The sequence below is a fragment of the Pogonomyrmex barbatus genome, unplaced genomic scaffold (genome assembly GCF_055798465.1).
Source record: "Pogonomyrmex barbatus isolate J1 unplaced genomic scaffold, ASM5579846v1 scaffold5, whole genome shotgun sequence".
In the NCBI taxonomy this organism is placed as follows: domain Eukaryota; kingdom Metazoa; phylum Arthropoda; class Insecta; order Hymenoptera; family Formicidae; genus Pogonomyrmex; species Pogonomyrmex barbatus.
This window is the reverse complement of record NW_028297149.1, coordinates 6,770,779-6,791,622: the sequence shown is the minus strand read 5'-3', so window position 1 is coordinate 6,791,622 and position 20,844 is coordinate 6,770,779. Positions and strand designations below refer to the sequence as shown.

General features: G+C 39.2%; 2 protein-coding genes across 3 annotated transcripts in view; one reads left to right on the top strand and one right to left on the bottom strand.

Annotated features, from left to right (window-relative positions):
* Window positions 1–102: 102 nt before the first annotated feature.
* On the bottom strand, window positions 103–3,837 carry mre11 (double strand break repair nuclease mre11). 2 transcript variants are annotated; one of them, XM_089081926.1, is made up of 12 exons: window positions 3,310–3,822; window positions 3,039–3,210; window positions 2,608–2,744; window positions 2,345–2,535; window positions 2,081–2,279; window positions 1,735–1,992; window positions 1,470–1,551; window positions 1,231–1,375; window positions 982–1,145; window positions 773–899; window positions 449–682; window positions 103–364 (listed from the first exon to the last, which is right to left on the bottom strand). In XM_089081926.1, exons 1-12 carry the CDS (start codon window positions 3,398–3,400, stop codon window positions 299–301), a joined length of 1,866 nt encoding a protein of 621 aa, XP_088938052.1. In that variant the 5' UTR covers window positions 3,401–3,822; the 3' UTR covers window positions 103–298. The 2 variants fall into 2 exon arrangements, with proteins under 2 accessions (XP_088938052.1, XP_088938051.1); XM_089081925.1 differs by having other exon boundaries at window positions 2,345–2,744; window positions 3,310–3,837.
* Window positions 3,838–8,225: 4,388 nt separating this feature from the next.
* Window positions 8,226–20,844, top strand: part of Dora (zinc finger SWIM domain-containing dorado) — a 58,669-nt gene continuing 46,050 nt past the window's right edge. The window contains exon 1 of the mRNA XM_089081924.1: window positions 8,226–8,627. The gene's annotated coding sequence lies outside the window, so the exon portion shown is untranslated. The remainder of the gene's footprint in view (window positions 8,628–20,844) is intronic.

Below are 20,844 nucleotides of genomic sequence, written 5' to 3'. Positions count from 1 at the left end.
TGGCCGTGCGCAGTTTAATAGGGAATTTAGTTATATAATTGAAGAGTGGAATGTTCAGAAAAACTTATTTTATAGGGATATAGGAATATATTGGCTTAAACCTTTTGACCATCTTGTAAAACTTTATATATTAAAATTATCTTCTACATACATTCATATTTTAATATATAAGAATACTTTTCATTAAATTTTATATGTATACAAAATAATGTTCATCTATGTATATAAAAAAGAATATAATCTACTTACTTTTGTATGTGTAGATACATACATATATAGTTTTCTTATATAACATATATTATTCGGAATCACTTATTACAATATATTGATCACGAGTTTTCTTTGACTGCGCACTTCTAGAATTCTGTTTAAAAATATAAATGTAATCATCAAATAAATGTACACAAATTAATCTACTCTAACAATATTTTTAGATAATTGTTTATACCAGCATTTTTATAATAGATGCATTCCCTTCATTAGATTTTTCTTTGCCACCTCTAGATCCTCTGCCACCTCTTGAACCTCTACCCCTACCCCTCTCTTTAGTCTTGGTCGATAATATGGAACTGAAATTATCTTCATCACTATCATTTTCAATTGTTACATCAGCATTACGAGAATGCTCTCCAATTCTAGAACTTATTTGTGAATGCTTGTTGATTGTTAGGGCTTTTAGAACCTACAAAGAGATATATTCGTAAAAATCTTATATGCTACACACATATGTAAATATGAACATCATATACAAATCTCATATACAAATCATTACATTATCTTGCTCCTGTTGATCTTCAGAAAGTCTCTTATCGCGGAAATTTTTAATTTCTGCGCGAATATCTTCGGTTGTTTCAGTATTTTGTGCTCGTACGTATTCAATGGTTCTTTTCATTTGATCTCTAAGTAAACCCAAACAATTCAGATAAATTATGAGTTGAAATTCACGAGTATTAATTTTGAAAATAAATTATCACTAATTACCTTACAATATTCTTGAAGGCGTCTATATCGTTTCGTTCAACATATCGATTTAAAGCTTCATTCAATGCTGTTACAGTCAATACCGTTAATTTATCTTTATTTTCTTCCATATCAAAATATTTCTTAATTCCACCTGGCACTGTGCTGCACCAATCCTGCCCTGCCTGTAAAAATAAAAAAATCTCGAGAGTGTTAAAAGATGTCAAATCAAATCAAATTAATATTATATCACAAAAAGAATGTTTTTACATCTCCCTGGAATAATTCTGTAATATCATCGATATCATCAATTCCATCACGAATGGCACGTTTTGCTTTCTCTCCGCTCTTTATTTTACGGAATAAAATCATGTCCATTGGATTAGCAACTTCATCACAGTATTTTTGTGCTAAACTAGAAGCATACATTTTTTAAAAATAAATTAAATAAGAATGAAGTATATACAGCAATATAAAATTATTATAAATTAAATATATTATTCTCAAACCTTAATGTGTCAAATTGTTCATTGTCATCATTATAAAAGATTCTTAATCGAATTAATGGTTGCACCGGTTGATTAGGGTATCCTAGAATATGACATTTTTAAATTCACATTATATTATAAATAATAAAAGTATGAGAGAGAGAGAGAGAGAGAGAGAGAGAGAGAGAGAGAGAGAGAGAGAGAATATATACTTTTTAGAAATTTTAATTTTTTTAGAAAACTGTAATAACTGTAATGTTAACTGTTTATAACATGATTAATTTACCTGTGAGCTGTTCAGCTACTCGAGGCATGAGCTCATCTTCAATATACTGATCTACATAATGACATATAGAATCTGCTATTGAGACACAATTCCCTATTTTAATGTCACGATCTTGAAGAATCATGTTATCAAAAATATATGGCCGAACACTTTTCAACTTTAAAGGCTTCATTTTGAAATGGCTCTTATTAATTTTAAGGAGACCTACATGTTTAGGTTTCGATTCACCTTCACATAAAGAAGTAGCAATAGAACTTCCTAAAATTTTATAATTATTGAGAAATTAACTGGAGAATTTAACATTTATATTATCTATATGTAAATTTCAGAAGAAACATAGTTTTACCTGGTTGGGAAATATAGTATCCACCTTCATTTAACTCAGCATCAATACGACATTCATGCTCGTGACCCCAAATAACTAAATTAAGAAATTTATGCAATCTATTTTCTGGAATATAAGCATAATCGCCATGCTTGACGCGATTTTGATGTAGAACAAATATGTTGAAAGTATCAATATCTTTCGGGCGTAATAAATCTACCTGTTTTCAAAAATTATTGTTAATCACTGTAATCAAATATGAAAATATTCATGAAACAGATATACCTTCTCATCTCTGTATAGTCTGGATAATCTTTGATCATTAATATAACTCAAACCATAAAGTGCAACATGAGTATTATTTTTTTTCAAAATTATTGGTGAGACAACAATGCGAGTAAGATCTGTCCATTTGCCAAAGTAATTCACAAATCCAGTAGCTGACAGTACATCCATTGATCCAACGGTACCAAAACCTAACGGATAACAAATAAAATATAATTTGATATAAGGTATAATTAGAAACTTAATAAGAAAAAAGTTTATACTTGGATCATCATGATTCCCATGGATGGTAAATACTGGCATTGAAACATTTAAATTAGGATCTTCATAATTTACATGCTTTTGTGCGCAGTGTCGGAATATCACATCTGAATCACTTAAGAATTGTAGCTTGCATTCTCTAAAAATATAAATTAAAAAATTATTTTGTATCCAAACACTATAAATGAAAATATATAAGAATATAAAAAGTTAAAAACAGAAAATTATCTTCAATCATTGAAAGAATATATTCCTTAATATTTCTTAATTATAAATTATAGATTCTTATGCATTAACTTGTTTTCTCTTTTTTATAATTTAATTTGTTATCTCTATTTTCTTGTTTCTTGTTCATTATGTCTGGAATCTTATATCCTTTTATCATATTACTTTTATATTAATTTAGTTTAATGTCAATTTAAATATAACTCACTTGGAACCTAGGCAATATTTTCGCAATAATTCAACACATCTGAGTAATGTGGCTTGCGTTGGTTTAGTATCATGAAACAAATCGCCACCCAGCAAAATGAAATCGACTTCATTATCCTGGCCATACTTCAGTATTTCTTCAAATGTAATAAAACTATCATCCGATTGTCCTCCTGTCAAGAAAAATTATCATGTTCATTGTGATATCGATTTTCAATCTAACGTCTTTCTCTTACTTGTAACAGCATTGTTGAAAAATTATGAAAACAAACCTCTCTTCTTATTGAGATTAAAACCAAGATGAATATCCGTAGCTACTAGAATTTTCATAGTATCTTCCGGATCAAACGAAGATTCCGACATTTTTTGTGCTCGTTATGTCAACTGACACTCAATATTTAGCCAAAATTCTAACTTTTAAAGTTATCTCACATACGGCGAATACTATACGAAAGACTGACGATTGGAATGGCGCGAAATCGTACATACGTTATCGGTGGTGAAAATAGGAATTTCTGGACACAATACATTTTTTTACACTTTCTGCACTCACATTTCTCGTTCTTTCTTTCTTCATTGCAAAATACATGTTTGTCTCGCTTTAAGTGTAAAAAAAAAAATTAGGGAGTGACCAGTACGTAAGGTCAGTATTCATAGTCGATTCTTATTTTAAGACCGTCTTAAGTAATGTCTTAATATGCTTTGTAATTAATACGGCTCTGTAATTAGTTGATAATCTTTTAAGATAATACTTAAGACAATCTTAAATAAGATTCAACTATGAACTGGCCTAAGCAACACGACAAATCTGGTATTTTTTTGTAACTAGTGTACATTCGTTGCATTTAAAATGAAATAAATATATACTCAGTAAACAAAAATGGAGTAAAATAGATTGAAATTTTCAAAAGTACACATTCAAGTCAACGTTAATCCATTTCAATGCCCAGTAACTTTGTATTCGTTTATATGATAATATAATAGTTTCACACAAACCACACAGCACACATCACACACACACACACACACACACACACACACACACACACATACACACACACACACTCACACCAGAAAACTTTTTTATATTTAATTGAATTAAATTGGATTGAATTTGGATTGAAAAACTGCATTTCCTATCCAGAATTTTGAATTGAGCAGTATTCACAATTCATCTTTTAAAACTAAATTTATTTCTGAATTGAAAGGCATAAAAATGCGTTTCATTCAATTCCTATAAATGAATAAAAAAGTAGGCGTTGAAATGGATTCATTTCAACATTCACAAATGCGTACTTCTGAAAATTTTAATCTATTTTAATCCATTTTTGTTTACTGGGATATTTCAAATTTGACATAAGCGAAAGTTTCAGTGCAGTTTTGTGCAGAAATAAAAAATAAATCTCTAATGTAACCGTTGAGCGAAAAAACGTATGGTCATCTGGAGATCAATTGTGTATTTTGAAATCACGAACAGAGGAATAAGTCATAAGCTAGAAAGAGAAGTACGTTTTACCGCCGCGGGGGAGAGGAAGGATCCGCCATATTCATGTAAAGTGTCACACACTCGCATAGAAGCATTGGACATATACGTGTATGGATTTCTTTGTGTACTATATTACCAAATAGCAAGTGACAAATCACAGATATTAAGATAAGATATTAATGTGCGAAATGAACAGAAATGTGGCGCAAATGTGGCGAAGAACAGTTCTTGCATTTTTGAGTTTTTACTCTCCTCGCCTAAAGTAAGATTTTAAATTTTGTTCCTTTATTTCTAAGTGCTCTAGACAAATATAGGCAACTTTTTCACCGCAAATATACCCCCTTCTCCTCCACTAACTTATATTTTATTTCTCTATTTAATCACAAACCATAGCCACAGCCACGACCGATGGATTAAGTTTGCAAATCCAGGTGATTGGTGCTATAAATGATTGAAGTGTTTTTTGATTGGTCAATCGGTGAAATTCTCTATTCTGCTTGATCAATCACATGTTTCGAAACATTTGTAAAAGGAACTGTACTTGAAATATTTTGAAGAATACTTTCGAAATCTTGTATATTTAATTAAAATTAAATTGATAAACTAACAAAAATTAATTTAGGACAAAAATTTTTTATTTTTGATAGCAATTTTTATCAACGATTTATTTACAATATAACATATAATGCAAAATAAATATTTTTAAAAATATTTAAAAAATTTTTTATTTTTAAAAATTCAAAAATTAAATTGAAATTTAAAAATAACAATGGTGAATAAAAGTAAAACGATTATCCAATGTTTTATATATATATGTGCGAATATACATTTAATATCTTTTCGATTTCCTTCTTTTAGTTAATTTTTAAAACTCTAATTCATTCTTAAGTATCCGTTCATTCCTGAAAATTGACCGAAAGCAGACTTGAACTTGCGTCGATTTACGGACGAGAAACGAAGATGGCCGAGAACGGCCGATCGCCGTGACAGCCGGAAAGGGAGGGAGAGAGGACGACGCGCGCGACGCCATCTAATGCTAAAGTAGTAGTCGCAGCAGGGAGCGCGCAGGAGGTGGTTTGTCGTGCGCCATATTTGTTGTTGTCGTCAATGGGGGTAGGCCAGTCCGAAGTTCTCTCATACCTGACTGGCTGACCGTTCTGTCGGCTGACTACTAACGGTCCGCGGAAGATCGTGCACGGGACGTACGTTCGTGAGGACCCGAGCGTGTACGACACGACACGACGTGACGTGCGAAGAAATCGTCGCGTGAAAATCGCGGAGACGTTTCTGCGCGCGCGTGCGCGCGCGCGCTCGGGTGTGTGTGTGTGAGTGTGTGTGCATGCGTGCGTGCGTGCGCGGGTGCGTGCGCGGGTGCGTGCGTGTGGTACATACGTACGTACGTACGTGTATGCGCGCGCGCGTATTCTCGGCGATGTCCCTTATAGCCGCGAGGAGAGGAAACATCGATGGGGCGCCTTGACGACTCAGCTGTCCTCCTCTGTGCCGAGTGCGCCGCCGTGCGTGTGTGCGTGTGCACGCGCGTTTGTGTACTATTACCGCCGCTCGCATCGCAGTTAACGCTGGTTACGCACGATGACGGTCCGCTCGACGGTGCCCCGTTAGCGTCGCGGAGATACCACTGGTGAACGCTGGGTGCATGAGACTGAAAAAGATCGCATCGGACGCTGGACGCACATTCACATACGGGAGTGGAGGTAAGATCGAGATCAAACTTGGAGTCGCGGTCGCGCGCGGCCGCACACTTGCCGCTTCATTGCGTGTATATATACATACATAATGATGTGTATATATATGTGTGTGTGTGTGTGTGTGTGTGTGTGTTGTGTGTGTGGTGTGTGCGTGTGTGTGTGTGTGTGTGTGTGTGTGTGTGTGTGTGTGTAGGTGTGTGTGTGTGTGTGTGTGTGTGTGTGTGTGTGTGTGTGTGTGTGTGTGTGTGTGTGTGTGTGTGTGTGTAAGGAAGAGGGCTTGCACATACGGGGTCGGGGTCGTTGCACGTTCTTGACGCTGAGTCTGTCGACCCTGGCCAAGGTCCTCGCGGTTCATCGCTACATTGTCGACGCGTCTCTACGCGCGATCCCTCTCCGCGTCTTTCTCGCGTCTCTCCCGCGCCGAATCGCCTTAACCTAGTCCAACGACTCGTCCCTTGACGCACGCGACGCGCCGAGCACCGTCGAGCATCGATACGAGCGGACGGGACGGCCGCGCGATCGCCGTTCCCTCGGCGTCTCACTCCGCGGGCGTACCCTCGCGATTTCCATCGCGGTTCCCTTCGCACCGCGCGAGACGAGCGTGCGATTCCACGCGACGAGACGCGGCGTCCCGCGTGTCGCCGCTTGAAAAATCAATATCGCGTCTCTGTGAGATATAACGCGAATCAGCTGTTCCTGTTTTACTCCGAGCCTACGAGACGAAGCTCGCGGCGAGGCGGGCGCGTTCACGCGACGCGCGAATTTCTCGTGTATTACGCGCGCGCGACACTGGCGAGATTCTTCTCGAAAAACTTGTTTCCTGATTTCCTTATATATGATCTTATATTTTCCAACTGTAACGGACGATCCGCTGGCATCGCCTTTCGGCGCGCTTCCCAGCTTCGTCCAGACGAGATTCCGGGATTCCGAAAGGCAAGCTCACATTGCGCGAGCGCCCGAGCCTCGCGGATTCGAAATTACTTTCGATTTGTTGATTTCCGTGACCTTATTTCGAATCTAACGAACGATCGTTGACATCGCCGGGCTTACGCGTTTTTCAATCTTGTCCAGATGGGATCGCTCCAAGAAACAAGCGGCTCGTTTGTTGCGCGATCGCTCGAGTTTTCGCGGATTCAAAATTACTTTCGACTTGTTGATTTCCGTGACCTTATTCCGACTGTACTTCGAACATATATAACGAACGGTTATCGGTGTTACCCGTCTTTTACATTCCGACCTTCGACCAGATGGAATCGCTTCGAAAATTGGAATCGCTTCGAAAATTAAATCTACCGTCCGTTCTTCCGTAAGTACTTGTGATTCTACACGATTGAAAATTGCTTTGGAATTCTCAAGCAACGATGAATATATACATATTTTCTATTCTATTACTTATTTATCGGGAATGCAAATTTTGTTTTATTTTAATATTATTTTACATTTCGTCAAACATTACGTGATATATTATAATTGATTCTTTTATTACATCTTTATCCTGATTTTGTCCGCAATTTATGAAGAAGAGATAAGAAAAAAGCAGTTCAATTTTTTGCATATTAAATAATATAATAGGATACGTTTCTCAAAATTAATTTGACAACGAGACAAAAGAAAAGGCTCTTGTAGAAAAAAAAAACTGGTCGTTATTACAAATAACAGCCGCTATTTACAAATAAGGTATTATTTTAGAAATATTTATCAATTCGCCACAAGATTTGAAAAGGGCAATAAATGTTTCCTTTTTTTTTTACGCGTAATTGGGGAAAAGGTTGTGCGTAAACGACGTGTTCGTTGCACGACGGATGTCGACAATGGAGAATCATTACAAAAAGTGATCGGTACATAATATGATTGCTTTCTCGGTTGCAGGTTTTTCGGAAAGCGGTGGTGGAGCCTACGCCGCTACGCGATCGTGCGGACGAGATTCGGCGTGGCGGGCACGGTGGCAGGTAACCGTCGAGGACGCGCTCGTAGTTTCGCGTGTGCTGATTCGCACGGCAATTAAAACTGGCGGGCAATCTGGCTCGGTCCTCCGGCAGCGGCGGCGGTGGCGGTCGAACCGGCGGCAGAACCGGCGGTAGTGGTAATGGCGGTGCCGCCGGTGGCGGTGGAGGCGGCGGCGGTGGTGGCGGTGGCGCGGGTTCGAGAAACGCGGGGGCGGCCGGGGCCGCCGCCGAACCCGGAATCGCCGGTGTCGCCGACGAGGCCGCTGGACCCGCCGGTGGGCACCTAATTGAATGGGAGGAGAACGATCGTTTTTCGTTCGACGATTCCGATCGCTTCGAGGAGGACTCTCTGTGTAGCTTCAGCAGCGAGCCTGAATCGCTCTGTAACAACTGGCGCGGATGGAGACGACTTCCACCAGCGTTTGGCATATCCAAGAAAGCTTGCGAAGGTAAGCGATTCTTTTTCATCTGATTCTACCGTACTAAATGGAGAATTCGTATTCAGGTTACTTTTTCGATAAAAAGAAGTTTCTCGTTCAAGCTCCATTCTTTGAAGGACTCGGTTTTAAAATTGATTTTTATTGTTATTTGAAGATTTGAAGATGTTTCAAGGCAATAGTATCGAGAAAATTTGCTTTTTAGATACCTCGCTTTTATTATAATGAAATATCTTTATTAAAAATTTCTAATATTAATATAAATTATGTACGCGATATAACAATTCTGAAAATCGATCAGAATTCTTTACTTAACAAAAGTCTATTTTAGCATTGACCTTTCAGCATCGCCATATCGAATATTTATAAAAACAATTTTGAAAAAACGATATTATTAAAATTTTAAAGATTTAGAGGATACAATCACTCCAGTTTTTGATGGGAAAATTAGTCTAATTATATTAAACTGTGAAGCTCATGCTCTTTATAAAATTTCCTAAAAATAAATTTTATTCTTTTTTTATTCTCACAAGAATCATTCATATTATATCATAAATCACCAAAAATATGAGTTTTCCGTTGAATATGACAGTGTATGTTGATCGTTTAATTAGTAAATTGTTTTCTGAAATTAATCAGTTTCTAATTTAGTTTATGTCCCTGCTGTGTTTAATTAATTTTAATTATTGAAAGTCTATTTTCAAGACATTTTACAATCAGATAACATAATTATTTTAATTTTCTTAAAGATCAATATATCATTTTTTTGAAGAAGCATAGTAGAAATTTTGAGACAAAAATTTAAAATAAAGACGTTACGTTACATTTATATAAAAAACAATATTCTTAAACAAAAATATTGTTTATTGTTGTTTTACAAAAACTTAGACCAACTTAGATCAACCAAAAATATGCTTGTGTCTTCTTTAGTATAATTTCAATTTGAATGTCACTTACATGTTACCTACATAGATAATTTTATTCGCGATCTTTGAAAATTGAATGCGCAAGGTAATTCAATCGACAAAATTCAAACTAAATTTTAAGTTAAGCATATTCGATATATGATAAAGACCGATGGAATTAATTGATGCAAAAAGTTTATAACATTTTTTAAATAAAATTCAAAACGATCTTACGCGGATCTTACGCGGAACGATTTTACGCGGATTTTTAAAATAATTTTTATTAATTACGATTGAAATACATTTTTTTCCGCTTTCGAAGGCAAACAATAAGTGCCAAAAATGTAGTAATGTGGTAAAAATGTGTATGTACTTCTTGTTTGTACTGTCGATATCTTCACATATATTTGCGACGGGATCTAGGACACCCCATGTACTGTATGTACTGCTATGTACATACGAGCGAGGAGAAGAAGCGAGATTTCATTTCGTCTTCTTTCTTCGTAGCCACGCGATTGATTCCTGTTTTCTTTTTCTCGCTGCAACGATCAAGGCCGAGAATAAGACTAAAACCGAAACGAGAAAGAGCGCGCGAGGGAGAGAGTAAACGAAAGCCATTGCTCGCTCTCGTTGGAGCGCGCCAGTCACCGATTTTGCTTCGAGATTTCGTTGCACGTTGCACATTGCATCTGCATTGACAGAGAGATATAATTCTGATTGCGATGCGACTGCGTTCCTCGCGAATGAGCACAGAATCGGATTTAGAGATCAGGCGGCTTTGTCACGATGGCACACACACACACACACACACACACACACACACACACACACACACACACACACACACACACACACACACACACACACACACACACACACACACACACACACACACATTTTTTTTTTTTCCCTCGATCTCACGTAATCGCACGGGATTTCTCATTCCATCGCGTCTCAAGTTCGTTTACGAATGAATCAATGCAATAAGATCGACAGGTTGCAGTGAAAGTATTCGAATCCACTTTCTCGTTGCAACGGTTGTACGCGTCGCGATAGAAAGCGAGCGTACCTGCATTCGTATCTTTCTGGATAATTTATTACTTCCGATTGTAAACGCAATTTAATATACATGAATTTATATGTAATTTAAAGTATATACAAATCATATACAAGAAAGAACAATCGTGTTACATAAAATATACATATAATTATATAATTTTTTTTATTTTTCGTAACATTATTTCACAGAATTAGATAGGTTTTATTTGTAGAATAAAATTGATAATTTGCTCTAATATTCGCGCATATAAAACCTTGTCACAAGATAGCGATCGCGCTCGTCTTTATATGAAGATATAAAAATGATTTTATCGTCACAACAATAGCAATAATATCGGCCAGTACATTAGCGGGAAAATTCTACCGCTCTGTCACCTTCATCTCTCCCAATACGGCAATTTGAGATATCGGTCACGTCTATCGCGTCTAATACCGTCGTTTAGATTTCAATTAGGCGAATGCCTGATGAATCTTAAGGCTGGATCTGTAATAATACGCGCTCCGTGATCGTCATAACTGAATCATGCTGTTAGAATCCTGACGGCAAATAGAACAGCAAAAGCTGTGTATGCTTTCTTGGATGCTCCCGGCTCTTCTCATCTTAAGAAATAACATAGCATTGAAATTCGAACGGAAATTAACGGGACGTATATCGTGGGATATTGTCGGTGTTGGGAATATCGATGATAGGAGTTAACACGCGAAAAAAAAAGCTTGTGGTTGCGAGTACATGGCGTTTCGTAGTAAGTAAGAGCTGTGGTGAATAGACGAGCGTTCGTTGCACGGTATGAGTGATTATTTCAGCGGAGATTTGTTACGCTACGTCCGTGCGTCATCGTTGCGGCCCGATAAAGAAAAAAAAAACCATCGTACGCATACGTTATTTCACTAGCTTCCGGAATCGTCATTCGTGCATTGTGCTATGTAGGAAAAAAAAAACAAAGTCTGTTATATTGCTTTCCATGAAAAAATTAAATGAACGATAAATATTGTCGCGTGCCGCGATAAAAAGCAATTTCAATTTTCCGCGCAAATTGAATAATTCGTCTTAGAGAGATAAGCTTTACTACAAAGATATCTAAATGAGAGAAATACGCAATATCTCGAGAATAAATCGACGAACAAAGGATTTAGCTGTTACGTAGTTACTTTGATTGGTCAAGGTGAAACTCTAGGTCGAAATCGATAAATCGAAACGAATTAAATCGTCAGCTATGTTTGTAACGATGAAAGCGGTTAACTTTCGAGACCAGCGAGAGACGTTATGTCGTCACTTCAAGTATTTTGAAAACATATTCGCGAAACAATTCTTAAATTTAAATTCTATATAGATACATTGTCGAAAATATTTTTGCCGGAAGGTAAGACGAACTGCAAAAATATTTTAGGTCCCACGAGTTTTTTCCTTTTCAGCAATAACGTACACATCGGTTTTTCATAGGGAGTGGAATTACTCGCGGATATACAATCATGCAAATTACCTTGCAGTTTGCAAACGGTTTTCGCAGTTTGTGTGTGGATTGAATGCATTAATGCAATTTTAACTTTCTCACACGAGCGTACCGCGCTCGATGTTCGTTCCCTTCGAGGATAAATGCAAATCTCCGCTGCTCTTTTCTACATTTCCCAGAGCTCTGAAATTGTCGAACTGTATGGAAAGCGCGAGCGACATTTCAACAGACTGCTTTCGCATTTATATATTTTTTTTCTCTTTTTTTTTTCGGAAGAAAACTTTCTTTATGAATGTCATATTTTGCCGGAGCGTATTTTGCAAAACGCATTAACGTTGGCGATTAAAAACTTTTCGTACAACGCCCGCTGTTCCTCTTGTCCGTATATTCGGTAGAAAATCATGATCGTAGCTTCATTAAGAATTAAACAGGGTTTCTGGGAAGTTTAATAAAGACAGAACGCGCGATATTGAGAACTTTCAGGAAACTTTTCGCTCCTCGCCTTTAAAGTGGAGACACTCCACTTTTAATGACGGGGGAACACGACGTTTGTCTATACAGATAAGAGAAACTTTTCGCAAAAGCTTTAAGAGAGAAGGCTAAATTAACATGGCATTGTCACATATACATTATGTACGTATTATGTCGTTACGTTACACTCACATTGTTTTATCGGACATGATTCGCGAAATTGTAAAATTTACGTTCAAGACGTCTCTCGCGTGCGTATCCGACCTCTCTTCCGCCGTTTCTGTATTCGTGCGAATTCGTGACTCGTGCGTGCACGATGCACATGCCGCGCAATGCGTATATCTTTTCGCCGTCGTGTCGGTGGATGAAGGTCTCGCGAGTGAGATATTCGCCGGTTTCCTTACTCGCGGTTAATCTCGCTTCGCCAGTAATTACGACTTTGCGAATTAAGGAGATCGGCAATCGAAACGCCGCCGCCGGTATAGATAATTTGCAGACTCTCCTCCGGGATTCCGTGGGGCATATAAATTCCCGGGCTGGAGAGAATCGCTGGAAGCACATTTCCAGCTGCGAGACGTATACTATGCATCACGCGCCCACGCATCTGGGTGCACATGCATGTAAGTTCCGCCTTCACGTAGGGCGGCTCTCGCATGCGGGCGTTACGTCCTCATCCTTCGTCCTGTTCGACGCACTCGCTTCCCGTTTCCTCGCCTACGGAATTTCGCGCTTGGACCGCGTGCCGATCGACGATACGTCTTGCCGATGACATTTTCACGCTGGATTTCACGACCTTTTACGCTGGAAACGTATATAATTTTGTTATATATTTTCGGTATCCTCGCAATTTCACGAATCCGCATCTCGGGTTGATGCGAAATTCTATTGCTCGGATATTTAACTGCGAATTAACGTTAATTTACACAAATGATATATTAGAAAAATATAAAATAATAATTTGTAAAATAAATTTGTAAAACGACGTAAAGAGAAATGCTATTACTGTGTTAACACGCTCTTACTAATAAACTAGTTGTACAACAGGCAGTATGCTGTCTTGTAACAACTTCGCGAAACTCCTGTTTAGTATACGAAATTCCGTGGCCGATGATTGAAACATTGTCACGAAATTTCCTGTATATTACGAACGTACCTAAACTTCCCCGGCTATCAGGTTACAATCCCGCTGATATTACATCGCACGGTTACTCCTAAAATCGAACACAGCCATTACACACAGCGTGTCGTATCCGAACATGCAATGACATTAGCTCGAGATTGAGCCTGTGCGATGAATTGCCGGCGCTTATCAAGCGGTTTTTAGCGCCGTGAGCGATATATGCTCGGCTACGTGCGTATAATATAAATCACGCGTGTATACGTGTGTATCCCGCTCGAAGGACTCGGCCTGACATTGATCGATGAGCCTCGTCACGAATCAGCGTTTGTTGTTCGCGCGTGAACATTAACGCGCCCGAGTCATCGGACAATTCGCATAACGAGGTTTCCCGAGTCGACGACGATGATGAAAGCTGGGCGTTCGTAATGCACCGAACGTTACCGGTTTCGCTGGACGATTGTCTCACGATTGTATCACGGTTGCTTCTCACGCTGCTGAATTTTATTGTCAAGTCTCGCCGCGCGAGAGAAAGGGGGCTGACGTCCGTGCTCGTCTCCATTACGCGGATGAGCCGTCGACGTGAATAGGGAGGCTTCGTCTAATTAAATAGTTGCCGTTCTGAGGCTGCCGAGGCTCTATCCTCCTCCCGATTCCGGTTGTTATACCTCAATTCTGCGGAGGGTGAGTTAGTTTGAAACATCATGAAATTTTACCGTATCGCATCTCTCGCCTCCTGCACGCCTCCGAGCACGTAGAGGATAATCAGTATTGCCGTATCGCGAAAGATGCAGAGGAGAATTATTACCGCTGAAATATAGCGCGGCGATAGAGGATTGCCGCGCAATAATATCGACCAGTTATAATGCCCCCTTGGTAAATTCCCGCGACGACGTAAAGCCTTCGCGCGTCGCGGAAGCTACCGACGTATAAGTATCCATTTTACCTGCTACAGAACTAACGTAGAACAATGGAGCGCGCGTCTCCCCTACGTAATTACTGTGCAGCTCGCCGTTCGAGGGCGAGGGTCTTTCTCGTATCGTTTGCCTAGGCCCAGGGGTGCACAACTCGGATATTAAACCCACGTAAGTCGCGATAGTGCCCCTGAAGTTCTTGGCAGATCCGAGTCTGCGAGGGAACGGGCACGGATGGGGTAACACGTTCGCTCAACTTTATCAAGTCGGTTGATTCCGCAATTGTTATACTTACATCCCTTATATCTATGTATTGTGTATATATTAGACAATTTATGTCTATATATATTTGTATTTATATTTATGTATATATTACAGTTATATTACAGTTATATATTACAGTATAGTATATATTACAGTTATATTTATGTATATATTATGTATATATATATATATATATATTATGTATATATTACAGATATAAATTAACGGAAAGGAGGAATAGATACGTAATCGTTAATGCAATTGTGATAATAATGAAAACCCATGTAATTAATATAGTTAAATTATCACACAATGGTATATTTGGAGCGGCAGAAAATAAATGAAGCCATTAGGGAAGGTGTAGAGAATGGCAATACGAATTGACCTTATTTCGAATTCTATTAAACTGAAGTTTGATGATTTATCGCAACGTATAATTCAAGCTTGGGAAACATTTCGGAGCTTTTATATCGTATATTGTGCACCTTTACATTGGCATACATCCACTCTTCGCGTACATTGTATAATATGGGGATGAGAGAGCGTCGAGGTTCACGTGCAGGTTGCCATACGTGTGTTTGTCGTCGTACCTATCCAGCTCCGCAATTACTATTCCGACAACAGATGCGCTCATTCTCATCTGTGTTGCATGTTCCTAACTTGGTAAACGTTTAGAATACGCATGCGTGAAAGTGACGCGAGCGAAAAGATGATTACAATGATCCCGTCGAGCTTCCCGTTTTCTGTAGAATTACCATTTTGGCGTGAGTGACGGAATAAAGGAAGATATTTTTATGACACAGAAAATTTCGTAAGAGTCAATTTATCAATCATCCACCGACAAATTCTCTATACAATAAAGTTACAAAATTTGCATGGTACAACTGTGTAATACTCGTTGCACGGTTAGATAAAGGATTTATTAGATTTCTTTATGTCAGAACTCAAATGCGATGGTATTTCGTGCTCTCTTTTCGACGAATACTCGTAACGTGCGAAACGGCAACGACGTATTAATAAATTTTAAAGCGGCATCGCGCGGGTGTCGGATGTTCAATTTTCTGAAAATTACGTTTTCGTTATTATCGTAATTCTACCGTCCCCCGTTCCCCTTAGCAGCGCGTATCGATTTTTCCCGGGTCAGCGACTTCGTGGGCACATCACGAATGCGTTCGGCGTGCGCATATCGATATTGACGTGTAGGAAATTGAAATAAATTATTCCTTGTTACATGCGGCAGCGAGCGTTGTAGATAGCCGCGCTAATGGGTCAATCGATCTTTCGTTCGTGTAAATGTATAGCGATCGGAGTGATTTACGAGGATATCGATATCAAGTTCGTAATCTGGAATATATCGCGAAGCGCAACGTCGAAATATTGCAGGTGTACTCAGTATGTCTTATCTCATCAATTCATGCAAAATCATGATACACGTTTGTAGATTAGACTTCTTATAAATGTGTTTTCTCAAACGTGTTTTTTAAGGTTGTTTTTACTTCAACACGGTGTCTTCTTCAGCAGTTCGCAGTTCTTTAACATCTGTCGGCTAACACTGCGAGTCCGCAAGATTTCTGCGGGATAATTATCTGTAGAGCGAATAACGTTACGTAGAAATGTAAGGAACAAAGCTATTCCCTGCGCCACGAAGATCGTCTTGAAAGTCCTTAAGGACTCGTCAGGTCGGATGAGAATGAAGCGCTCGAAGCGCTTCGTCGTGAATTTCTCAATGCAAACAAACTACTTAATAGCTATTGTTACGAGCGTACCGCGAGCTCTGTTGTAGCGCACAATTTCCTTGCGTCGTCCGAAAGTCTCGGAAAAGTCGGATGAAACGATCTGCATAAGGACCCGGGAGTAAGCTTTCATCGTCTTTCGTTGAAATATCTCGAATACAACACATAACGCGTTTCTAAAAAAAATTTCTTTTATAAGAAACTTTTTCTCACAATTATCATTTTGTCGATGTTATGAGTTATTGTAAAAATTGTTGAATGCGTAACATCAGAAAAGCTGCGCGAATAATAACATCCCATTTAATATGAAGTTATAAGTCCAATAAATTTCATTTTTAAATTCTTTAAAAATTTTAAGGATTTTTTTATTAAAATTTAATCGGCTATTTGTTTTTATTATTTCAATTCTCATTAAAAATCTTAATTATTCAAATTATTTAAATTAATATTCCATTGATATAAAATGTCAAAGATCTATTTTAATTAAACGAATAATTTGATTCGGATTTTTTTATTCGCATCCTTGAAGCAAAAATGTCTCTTTTTCAATTAAAAAAAAAAAAAATCATTTATAGTTTAACATTTTTGATGACACAGAATTGGCTCTAAAGCCGCTGCACGAAGGATTTGCAAGTAAAATGGGCTAAGTCTCGGTATATTTCTCATCTCATACGGTTCTGAGGCTGTTACGTCTAGGGATCCCCTAACGAAAACAGGCGCTAACAACGGCCGCAAATTCGATTTACCGACAAACTTCGCCTTCGAATTCTCACCTCAACGACGAAAAGCGCTCCACATGGTGCGTATTACGTCCCGCCGCGAACAAATAGCCCTTGCCGCCTCGAAAGGACGGTCCGTACACAGTGTGGCAGCGCACACTTCTGTCGTTTGGTGTATCGCGCATTTAATTATCGGGATCGCATGACGATACAGCCGTCGATGAAAAGGCGACGTGCACCAATACAATCAATCGACTACTCCTTCGTGTTCATTACGGCTACGCTTGGCTTGGATTCGAAAGAATCGTTGAGACGAAATGGGTCTATCACGCCTTATTCTTTCCATTCCTTTTCTCTCCGCGAGAGGGAAGAGATTCCCCTTCGGTTATTTTCATCCTCATCGATGTTAATTGCGTCTGTAATTTTCTCTGAAATAACGACATAATTTTTCCTTTCGATAAGAAAACGATGATTTTTGTTAAGATGTTGTGTTAAGGCCACATCTCATAATTGCGCGCGTGCTAATGTTGACTGTTCCACCTTGTGTGCATAAACTCCGAGTGCAATGGCGATACGAATCGCTTTCACGATTGCTTATTTGGCCTCGTCGCGTGCACTTTTAAGAAGCGAACGTCCAACACCAACCAGATCGAGTGGCTGTCTGTTTCGTTCTGGTTTCCTCGAAGGACAGACACTGATCGATGTAAATCGCATGGGACTGAGAATAACGATCGTTTTCTCGCATGTGTTGTTACTTCACATCTCGTTCTCTCATGAAAAAATTCTTTTTAATAATAATTGGATACAACGACAACCATTGAACAGTGACTCAAGCGGAATCCATATATGAAGCGATGAATTATTCAAATTAAAATGACATTTATTTTTAATTAACGTTAAAAAAATAAAAGAATACAGCGACAAAAATAAAGCGACAAAAAATATTTTTGCATACACATTGAACAAATGTAAATAAGCGATAATATAAAACATTCCAATCTATATCTATTTGATCTAATTTATATCTATTTGATTTAATTTATATTTATTTATGTCATTTAGTACAAAATACTCGTACGGATACACGTTGCGGAGTGCGAGGTATTTCCCTCTCATTTGTGACGCGCGCGTCATCCGTGGCGTACTTTAAACGAGGTGCAGCAGGGTTAAACTGAGAATAAGACAATAACGAATCGTCCGCTCGTTTGCCGATGACTCTGGTTCAGGGTCGGTCATTGCACTTTCGTGGTCCGGGCATAACAAAGAGAACGAGTCGGGGCAAGAGACGGTGTATTATTCGTTAGACTCACGACTTTCGGCGTTAGTATTTACGATCGTCTCGGTCCGTACGATAAGTATCTTTATACTGCACACGAGGGACGCCGTCAGTACCATCGTTCGATAGGCCTGAGAGTCTCGCATATTTTCCTTACAAACACGTTTACCGCGATTGGAGCAACTTCACGATCGAACGGGGAAAAGGTTGACGCCGATGAGAATTGAAATTTTGCTTACACTCGAACACGAATCTGATGTCCCACCCTCAAACGTCCCTCTCGCCGTTTTCTTTCCTTAAGGAGAAAAATCTACCGGTATTCTGAAAATTATTATTACGGCTCGATAAACTTTGCATGTTACCGTCCAGTTAGGGTAAAAGAGAAAATTAAGATTTAAATAGGTGCAAGGCACTTCTTGATAAATACTTGATCGTCTCGGGACTCGATGTTGTCTCGTACACTCGATTACGAGAGTATGTATATATATATATATATATATATCCCACAAGCAGGATTGTTTGTGTCACAAAACAGACCACAAAACACACCATGCGCGGCCCGTAAGCCAAATCCGGAGAAAAGCGCGACGGGATAGGGCAGGTAGTCGAGTCCGACATCCGGTTTGCCGTGGAGCGGAGTCAATGCACCTGGCTTGCAGCGTCGGACCGATCCTCTCGGAGAGCTGTCTCATTCTTACGCAAGCCACGCTACGGCTTAGCTCCTCTCCTCGTCTCTCTTTCTCTCTTCTCTTTTCCTCTTTTTTTCTTTTTTTCTTTCGAGACTTACTGAGAAAAACGCTCTTTGATGAGGGATAAACGGCTGATAGCCAAGCCTCTTGAAAGTTACATTATACCACGTGCTGTATAAACGTAAACATTTTTTTCAAAGTACATCGAGTATTCGCTTGACATCGCGATAGTCGACTATTGTTCTTACGGTTCCCCGCATCTGTAAAAATTTATGAACTGCGATGCCTCTCCTCGATATCATATCGCGCGAGCGATTCGACGCGGTGTTCTTTGCGTGCGTTCGCTGCTAATGCGATAGTAAACACGCTTTCATCATGATATGTCGGAAAAAAACTCGGTCATGCGAGGATCGGGAGGGAGGTTCGTAATAATGACATACGGTGAGCGCTTTAAACGCATGCGTCTTGAAGATCGCGAAAGGACTATCTCGAAATCGTTGATCGCTATCACGGGAGAAGGTGAGAAAAAGGGATAGAGCTGTAAAGGAGTATTACGAGTCGAAGACGACAGGATGATGCACCGGAGGACGCGGCTGTGTGTCTCTTTGTGAGGTTCATGGCCGTCTCCTTTCAGGGACCGCAGGATCGATGCTGCGAGGAGATTCAACGACGAAGGAAGGGGGGGGGGAGGCATGGCCCTTCCGTTCCCTCGTTCTCTCTGTTCTTTTTTCACTCAGGTCAGAGACGGGGATGGTGAGTCACAATACAAGCTGAACGAGGTATAGTAATGGATAATGATGACAGAAAGAACAATGACTGTGCCAGAAATTCCAAATTACGTGTTCTAATTGTCTTGCTTTTAATTTAAATTGTACGCTACATTGTGTGTCTTCGTCATATCGGCATTTAAGCCAAAAGTCGGGGTGTTAGCTTTTCTTTCTTCTTGCGCATTTATGAGTAAGTGCACAATTCTTCTCTATCATATCGCTCCTTTCGTTTTTGGCAAGGACTTCGCGCGTTCGCTTTTAATGCCTTGCGTGTCGCGGCAAAAGAATCAAAGTTTATTCACCTTTCGTCTGATTGCTAAAAACGAAGTAGGCAATTCGTACGACAAAGACTCGATCACGACAAGCCGCTTTTTGTTAGCGAGGCTGCAATTTAATATCGGCAATTTTGCTCGTTTACTCGTCTGACGGTCACGGTGTGCAAGCGGTGACTATCGAGATCTTGCCGTACAAGACCGCGAGAATAATTCATCATACGTTTGTCGACAACATCCGATTGGAGTTAGTATCATAGGTATGACATCACGAGATTAATAGCTACTCGCATGTTTTTCGTCTCGTACATTCGAAAATAGCGCGACGACGAAGAAAAGAGGAGGACCGGTGGAAATATAGGAGCGAGTCTCTTCTCCTCTTCTCGAATTCGCTTTGTTTTGTTTTTTTTTTTTTTTTTTTCCCGTATAGACGTAGATTACGGAAGACAAATGTCGACAATGCGCCGTACCGAACGAGCGAGCTCGTTTTGATTCATCGCCGACGCGAATTGATTTACCGGCTAAAAATATTGAAAAATATATCCCGCGTCTCTCCCCCTGCGAGCCCTCACGCAGATGATTAAATGCCGCA

Coding starts and splice junctions, on each gene's coding strand:
- mre11 (XM_089081925.1), bottom strand. CDS start 3,400: ATGTCGGAATCTTCGTTTGATCCGGAAGATACTATGAAAATTCTAGTA. Junction 2,745..3,038: donor AAATATTGCCTAGGTTCCAA/GTGAGTTATATT, acceptor TTATATTTTTAG/AGAATGCAAGCTACAATTCT. Junction 900..981: donor GCCTTCAAGAATATTGTAAG/GTAATTAGTGAT, acceptor GGGTTTACTTAG/AGATCAAATGAAAAGAACCA.